Below are 8,766 nucleotides of genomic sequence, written 5' to 3' on the forward strand. Positions count from 1 at the left end.
ACCTCTACTGAAATAGAAAATTAATTTTAGACCAGTATAGTCACCTCCTTACTGACAGGCTGCGGGGGTGAGGGCTGTGATTGAAATCCCAAATGGGGGAAGAGTCTCTGTTCTGCATCTGCTGCATCCTTTGCATTAACGGCTGCGGGTCGGCTCGTCCCTGTGGGAATCGGGGCAGCAGCCTTTCCCCGAGGAAAGCCTTTTGTTTGCAGAGGGGAGATGGCATGGGGCAATGGTCAGCAAGAGCTCCCTTGGCTCAGTCCCTGTGTTTCCCAGCAGAAAAGTGTCCTGAGAAAAAGAAAAGCCCATTTTCTTTCTCCATTTCTGTGTCTGCTCAGCGTGGTCCCAGGGAGAGGCAGCGTGGGGGGACCACGGGGTGCCAGCCCTGCGCGTCCGCCCCGGGGAGCATCGACTCTGCCCTTTTCCAGAGAAAAACTGTCGTTTATTTTAATCACTTGTACAGGAGGCAAAATTAGACAGAGCTGATGTAATTTAAATGAGTCTTACACAACTGGGTGAGATGCTGGAGGCTCAACAAGGCACACGTGTGTTCTGATATAAAGTAGAAAAGGAGGAAATAATTAAAAATGAAAGCAAACCGACTATATATGCTTATAAACGATGCATGTTTGGTGATGGGTCTCTGCCGCTGTAACTAAGCCAAGCTGCAGCCTGTTTGAGCTCGGTCTGGCTGGTGATGGAGCGGGGAGCTGCTGGGGCTGATTGCTGCAGCCCCTGCCGACGGCGCAGGGGAGGGCTGTCCCCTCCTCGCCACGTCCCACGCCATCCCGCGGGATGCACGGCACCGTGGTTTGCATGCGGTGGCAAGTGCGAGGGCGTTTTGGGGTGGTGGGATGTTCCGCCCTGTCGCACCCCAAGGGCAAGGTCTGTTCAGGGCAGCGCTGGCGTCTCCCCCCACCGCAAACCCGAGCGCTGGCCCAAACGCCCCGACGTGTCGCTCCCGGCCCCGGAGAGGGATTTGTGATTTCCAGACTGTTTGCAGAGAGGAAACGGTTTCTGCAAACAGTTTGCTCAGCCTGGGAGTGACTCAGCCGGGGCGGCTGGGCTGCGACCACGGCCGCTGCTGCAGCTGGGCCCGGGCACTGGCGCTGGAGCAGCGGTTCCCAAAACAAAGCCTGTCCTCGAAGCAATGCCGATGTTGTTTTGAGGTTTGCGAGACACCTGCAGGAAGCAAACCAGATGATGCGAGTTCTCGAAACAACGTAAACACAATGCAAAGAAAAATGAATTATCGCCTTTCTGCCGCCTTCTGCTGGCATTGCGGGGAAGGGCTGGGGACTGGGAGGAGATGGTCATTGCGGGGAGGTTTGTCGCCTCTCCCGGGACTCCAGCACGGAGTCCCCAGGAGCGAGCCGGGGGCTCAGCCCCGCTCTCCCAGAGGGTTTTGCCACCCTGGGAGGATGCTGCAGGACTGTAGCCAGCAGCGCAGGTGTTGTTTCTGCTGGCAATTAAAATAAGGAGGATGCTCGGTACCCAGATGAAGGTGGGCTCTGCATTTGGTGAGCTCTGTCTTTGTCGCTGCCAACTGCATGCCAATTTTCGCATCAAACACCTGATAACCGTGCCGGCGACACCGGCAATAACACTGTCCTTGCCCTCTCGCCTCCCCTCCAGGCTTCGTCTGTGAGCGCGACCGCTTGACGTTCGGCTTCTGCCAGACCCTGCGGGTCCTGGGAAGGTGCCACCTCCCGACGGTCCACCTCCAGTGCTGCCGAAGCTGCCGCCAGCACGGGCACCACGCAGCGCCCGACCGCGACCGCGGGGACGAGCGGGCCTCCAGGAGGTGACAGGGCCGTCCCCGAGGGCGAGAAGCGCCAGGACCCGCGGCGGCTCCCGGAGCAGCGTGGTGGCGGAGGACGGAGCTGGGTGACAGCCAGGACTTGCGGCTCTGCCTCGTCCCGCGGCAGTGCCGGACGGTGCCGCCCGCGAGCCGCACGGTGCTCTTTCAAAATATGGGGATGGCTTGATTTCTTTTATTTGTGCTACACTATAATGGTGCTCAAACCATTGGTCTGAAAAAAATGGTCTGGCGTGGGCTGGGTGTGCGGGTCCCGCTGGTCCCGCGGGAGATGCCGGGGCAGCCGGGACCCTCCGTCAGGGTCGCGCTGCCACTGGGCGACCGGCGGGGAAACGTTTTGGGGAAGGGAAACCAAAAGCAGCAGTAATTCGGGGGAGACCTCTCAGAAATGCTTATGGTGCTATCGTTTGACATTTTCAGCCTCTTGATGGTGTTGGCAGGCCAGCACGAAACTCTCGACTTTTATTATTATTTTTTATATATATGAAGTGAGCATCTAGCATTCCACCAGTACAGCCGACCGTTTGGGTTAGGTTTTTTTTCCTTAAGGGACTTGAAGCTGGCAACCCATTTCTGTAATTTTCATTAAAATGTTTATGCACTGAAGCTAAATAGCCATAATTTAAGAAATGGAGACAGGGCAGAGGAATAAAGCATCGGCTTTAGCTCCCCCCACGAGTCCAGGGCTCGCGGTGTGTGCGAAGGCTCCCTACCTTCGTCTCCCCGCTGCTGGCTTTGTGTGCCAAAGCCGTTGCCCGTATCCCTCTGGGGCAGAGGGGATGGTCAGGGACACCAAGGCACAAGCGAAACGATGCATTGGTTTGGGAGTCGATCAGTGCATTCCCTTGCACGCGTTTGTGAGGGAGAGGGAAAGCTGCTCGGGCGCCGGTGGTGAGCAGCATCCCCTCCGCCGCATCCTGCCTGGGAGCAGCCAAGGACTTACACACCTGCATTTCTGTATGCAGTTGCGGCGTAGCAGTTTAAGGGTTGGTTAAGGTGTTTTTCTGTGTTCTTACAAGCTAAAAGCCTTTTTTTCCTGTTTATATAGACTCCCCTCTGTTAAGGTTAGTTGATTCTTTTAACTAGAATATCCAATATTGTACGGTCCGGGGGTGTCATATGTTAATCGCTCCCTGTCTTAGGGGGGATTTGCTGTTAGGTTGGTCCCCAGAGGAGGATCAGGAGCATTTTGGTAGGAATTCCTTTCCGTATTACTCTTCAGGCTATGGAGGACGCCCAAAAACTGGGAGACCATGAAGGCCGTCCTACTTGCATTGACCGGAGAAAGGCTCGAGCCCAGCATCGGCCGCACGGTGGGTGCAACGCGGTCACACAGCCCAGGGTTCCTCCTCACCGGTGCTGTCAGGAACAACGTGCAGCCCCATAACAGGGGAAATTCCTGTGTGTAATTTGTATGTAAAACACAAGCCATGACCTCACCATTTGTGGTTTATTCCTTTCCAACGTGGTGTAAATTTTTGTGTTTCAAGAGCCTGTGTTCAGTCCTGTTTTCTTTCTCACCGGCAGCAGCCGTCCCGTGCTTCCATCAGGCTCCCAGGTTCTGCTAAGGGCTAGCCACTAAATGTCTTGGGGTTTAATGGCTCGCGAGTGTGTTAAATTAAACAGTTACCGGAGGAAATGGTAGGGTTCGTATTTTCTCTTCCCCTTGGGAAATTTTGAGGGATTTTTCACTGAAAACGCAGTTAAGCAGAGACAGTTTAGGTACTGGCAACAGCAGGGGTGTGATTACTCTCTCAGCCGCAGCAGAAAGGGGCGATCAGTTTGCATCTGAAAATCATTTAAGGCTGCCGTTAGCCAGCGGGATTTGTGCGATGCAAATGTGAGCTGGGTCGGTGGGGTAAATGCTGGCAGCCCGCTGGTGACGCGCAGATCGAAAGGCTTCAGCCCCAGGGTTGTGTTGATGCCGACTCCGCTTTTGCAAATGCATTTCAGCGCTACCCCAGCCTGGGCGGCCTCTCCCGCTGTACCTGTCCATGCGCAGCGTCACCGCCGCGGCCAGGGCAAGGGCACGGGATGATCCCACCCGCGGGACACCCAGCCAAACCCGTTGCACCCTCCGGGCAACGGTGTTGGGAACGCCGGAGAAGCGATTGCAGCCGAGGGGAAGCACGTAACGGCAGCTGCTGTTTCGTAAATGCTTCAGCCTGGCCAAACATCAACCTTTGGGAATATGCTGATGAAACAGGCCCTAAATCAAAGGCGCTGAGCTTCTGCGAGAGCTCTGTGCACCGCGTGCTGCGCAGCAAGCAGGTTTTCTTGTTAGCCCGGCAGGGTTCCAGGCACCCTCGGGTTGAGCCGGCCCCTGAGCGTCCCCGGCCGGCACAGCCGCAGCTGCCGGGGCGCGGGAGGGGATCCACGGCCGGAGCACGATGCCCACCAGCGCCTTCGTGTCCCTGCAGCCCTGACTGCGTTGGGTCTCTGTGGCACAGGGAACTGCAGCAGCCAGGGACAACCTTTCTGGTTCAACCCAGAAACCTTTCTGTTTCAAGAAGGGCCAACCCCAACGCATCTGAAGCCTTGGGGTTTGCAGAGCAGAGGCGGGCGCCCCAGCTCCATGATGACTTTCAGCTGTCACAACACGGCAGCGAGGCCGGGGCGTCCTTCTGGGAAGGGCTGAGCAGAGCCGGTTCCCAAGCGCTCGGACCGGGAGCAGCAGGAATTAATGTAAACCAAAAGCGTGGCCAGCCCCCGAGCCCCATGGCTCCCAAACTGCGGAGGTTTCTGGTGGGCGCTGAGGCTGGAGAAGTCTGCATCGCAGCGTGGGAATCTCTACTGGAAGAGCATTTCATCTGGTTTTTAGCCATATAATAAGCCAGGCCTCCTACAAGCACATAAATTGCATTATAAGTAATAATCACGCATGTTTTGCTTAAATACTTGCAACGTTTTCTTTCAATGAGACATCTACAGCTTGGAAAATGGACTGCACCTGTAGATGGAAAGCTCTCCAGGAGTGGGGCAGTCCGGACTCCCGGGTCCTGCCGTCGCGAGCCCTGACAGCGGACTCTGCTTGAAGCCCCAGGGGCGCGGGGCTCCTCGCCGCCTCTCGCGGCAGAGCCAGACCCTTCCCGGGAGCAGGTCCACCTATTTACTTGCTCAGCTTTGTTAGTATCCGTGTGTTTGCTTGCTCCTTGTAACCAAGGAACTAACTAGAAACACCTTTTTTTCTTCTTTTAAAGACTTTTATTAATGTGTCGACACAAGAAGGATGTTACTTTAGAAATAACTGCTGCAGTAGTGTGGAAAGGACAGCAGGAAAGTAATTATGAATCAAAAGATGTTTGAAATAGAGAGATGCTTTCCCTGGGGTATCTGAGGACGGTTTGCCAGGACAGCAAGTTAACCCTTTTTGCTAGGTTAATTAGAGCAGAGTATGACAGAGAAAAGCAAGAATGTGTCAGCCCCCCAGCACAGAGGTCCCTGAGCTCCGCGGCCGGGGTGGCCGCTGTCCTTCAGCCGGGCCCGGCAGAGCAGAAGGAAGCCCAGCACCGCCGGCTTCCCTGCCGGTGATGCGCCGGTCACGCCGAGAACATGCATCCATTTGACCGGAGACGCCGGCAGAGCCTTCCCCTCCGAGCCTCCCAAAGAGCCCTGGCTATGACCAGCGCAGGCAGAAGAAAAGCCCTAAATCATGCTTTTCATTAGAGGTACAGGATGCGTGGTGAGCAGGATGCCTTCGCTTTGTCATTCTAAGATACTTTTGGTTCATTACTTCAGAAAGACCCCATCGGAGGCCAGCGCTGCAGAACTCGCATGCTTCATTTGGCACACAGTAAAGGGGGGGATTCCCGCTCACTGGGAACCGTAGCGATGGGGGGGTCGAAGTCCTGCCGACCTTTGGCCGCTCGGTTTTACTTGGCCTGTTTGAAAAACATTTGGTTTCTCCACTAAGCTGTCGGAGGCTACGGGGAATTTTGTTCTTGCAGCCTGGTCACCTCCCAGCACCGGCTGGATGTCTGCACTGGGTTAATGGGAGCAGTGAGCTGGTTTTTAAGGCAGGAATGCACGTTTATACAAATCTAGGTAACACCAACTGATACCAGAGCTACAGCTCCTCTTTCAAATGTGTTGTTCTTAAAATTTTGTGTCATTGAAGACTTTTTTTGGGTGCGTGGCATAGACTGTGCCTTCCTCCGCAGGTGGCTCAGGCTGACGGAGACCTGCTGGCCCCTGTCTCTGCACACACACGTATATAGCTACGTATACATACACATATATAGGTATATATTCAGCAAGACCCCCTGCTGTCAGCAGTGCTAGGACAGGGAATTGGGAAAGCACGGTGTACGGGGTTGGCTTGAGCAGCTGGAGGGTCCCTGGGCTCCACCTGCCGCAGCGCCGGAGGGGGCGACCGGGGCTGCAGCTGAGGAGGAGCAGACGTCACCGGGACGTTGAGGACGGAGGAGGACACTGACTGCTTCGGGCAACGTCCTGCAATACCATCCAGGGCACAGAGCTGCCGTTCCTCCCGGCCTCGGGGGCTTTCTGGCCCCATCCTGCCTGGGAGTCATCGGGCTGATTTCTCGGTAAGAATAATTCCTTTTATTTGATAAAAGACAGACATAGAATTTATTTTTATGTTTAAGAGCATTTTCAAGGAAATAAGTGGCTCAACCAGCAACAGAAGGCAGATAATTCGCTGCTCTCCTGCACCTCCCTCTTTGGCCTTGGCACGCGAACGCCGCTCGCCCCTTCGCATTCACTCCCCTGTACTGCTGGCCTGGGAAAAGCCTCTAAATGCGCTTTCCCCGTGAGCCAAATCTTTGGTAAACGTTCAACTGCGCTGGCGCTGGAAAACAACTGTCCCTTCCTACTCCTATGGCTTCATCCCCAGGGACTTTGGAAGGGGCCCGGGTGGATCCTGCTCCCCCAGCAGCCATGGCTTTTTGGGCAAACATTGTGAAGCTCTGTCTTAAAATGGTTCCTGTGGGATTAGCACATCCCGGGTGGAGGAACGGCCCCCTGTACTGCCCTGAACTCAAGGGCCCTGTACGTGCCCGAGGAAGATCCGAGAGCATCCCTCCGCAGGGATCTCCAGGCTGGCTACTGATAGCCCAGGGCAGCCGCCTTCTGTGCTGCTTCGAAAATCACAACCCAAGTGTTTCAGCAGCTCCTGAGGGAGGGAAGAGCTGAGGGGAAGGGGAAGACAAAATTCTGGGAAATGGGAAAAGTCTAAAAAGATAAACCCCAACCCAACCCAAATCCAGAAAGTTGAAACCAGAAATTGAGGCAAATAAAGCTTCGCAATCACTAGAAACTGCCTCTCCAAAAATTTCCTAAGAGGTTGCACTCAGCTCCTAGATTTCAGGTTTCTCTTCTCCACCCGTTCCCAAAGCAACCCAGAGCCCAAGCTGCCGTGGAAGTCGGGCAGAGCGGCTTCAGCAAAGAGCTGCAGACGCGGTCCGTCCGAGCCGCCCGCCGCCTGCCCCTTTCCCCGCGCCCCCGGGCACCTCGCTGACCCCGGGCCCCCGTACGCCCGGCACCAAGCTCTGACAGACGCTCCTAAGTAGTTTTTTCCTATATTTTCCACAGAGGAAACAGAACAAACAATACGTTTTTAAAAGAAGATTTTAGCTAAGTTTCCTGAAATCTATTGTAATCTCCGGCTGGTTAATCACCGAACAGGGAAAGACTTGCTCACAGCTTTCACTTGCCGTCTTGTGGACTGGCAGATGATAAACCCAAGAAGGCGGATTTGTAACGAGGGAAAACCCTCACATTGTGCAGGCTTCATTCTCGAGAAACTGTCGATGAAGTTAATTTAAAAAGCAGTTTGCTTCTGGAGCCAGTCAGCCCTAACGGGCAGCTTTTAAGTGCTCTGCTCAGGTGTGGTTTGGCTGTTTGAGCAGCTCGGGGTGCCCAGGGCTGTACGGGCGGCTCAGGCCAAAACAGGAGACAGCTTAAGTTTAGTGCAAACACAGGGTGAACTGACCCCCTTAGCCAGGCCACTGGCTCCTTCAGAGCAATATTTAAACCTGGTCAGTTGACTATTTTCATTGCAGAAATATTGACTTGAATAAAAGACCTTTCCTCCCAAATTTTGGTGTTTTCCAGCCTGCAGCTGCGGCTCCCGTTCAAACCATCCCAACACCCACGAAACTGAACTTCCAAAGGACTTTGCCTGGTTTTTTTCAGGACCATTTGTAAATATAAAACCTCCCTGAAATGTTTTCTCTTTCTCTGTAGGCTTTCAGTTTGTGCTTTTACTTATAAACATCCGATTTTGCTACAGGTCAGCCATGCAAACCATTGAAGGCGAAGAATGTGGGAAAGCACTGGGCTGGGATCCAGCGGGAGATTTGTGAAGAAGGCTTGTGACTGTAAGAGGAGACCGAGGCCGTGGTGTTAAACCAGGGGCAGAGGAGGGTGGTCAGACCAGCACCCTGCCCTGCGGCTGCACAGCCCGCAGGGTGACTCGCCCCCGTGTTCTGGGCTGCCTGGGCAAGGCTTGTCCCCGTGTGCTGCTGGTGGGAGATCTGGAAAGGTACGTGCCAAGCAGAACTATCAGTTCTGCGATTGCCCGGGCACTGGGTAGGGTTGTCCTGCAGGGTTTCTTTTTCCAGCAGGGGGGAAGGAATGGGAGTATTTTAACCAGCCACCTCGACGGGGAGATGGGTGATGGGGAGATGGGCGACGGGGAGATGGGCGACGGGGAGATGGGCGACGGGGAGATGGGCGACGGCGGCAGCGTCCCGGCAATCAGCAGCAGGACGGTGCTCACAAACACTGCGAGACTCCTGCTGACGGGAGAGCCTGCATGAGGAGGGCGTTAGGGCAGTGACCTGTAGCCCATGTTTTGCTGTTGCTTCTATCTATTCATCGGGATCTCCTGAACGCCCCTCCGAGAGGAGCCAGAGGCTTTTGGCTTCAGCTTAGAAATGAGACCTTGTGCCTCCCCTGGTCACCTCCAGACATTTCCAGAGCTG

The 8,766-nt window shown here is 54.9% G+C and overlaps 1 protein-coding gene across 1 annotated transcript in view; it reads left to right on the plus strand.

The window, feature by feature from the left end:
- ADAMTS7 (ADAM metallopeptidase with thrombospondin type 1 motif 7) overlaps positions 1-1,808 on the plus strand; it is a gene marked incomplete at both ends in the record, with an annotated part of 48,746 nt that extends 46,938 nt beyond the window's left edge. The window contains one exon of the mRNA XM_082322602.1: positions 1,636-1,808. Coding sequence (XP_082178728.1) covers positions 1,636-1,808 — 173 coding nt within the window. The remainder of the gene's footprint in view (positions 1-1,635) is intronic.
- Between the last annotated feature and the right edge of the window lie 6,958 nt (positions 1,809-8,766).

Source organism: Platalea leucorodia (assembly GCF_965183815.1).
Source record: "Platalea leucorodia genome assembly, chromosome: 9".
Lineage (NCBI taxonomy): Eukaryota > Metazoa > Chordata > Aves > Pelecaniformes > Threskiornithidae > Platalea > Platalea leucorodia.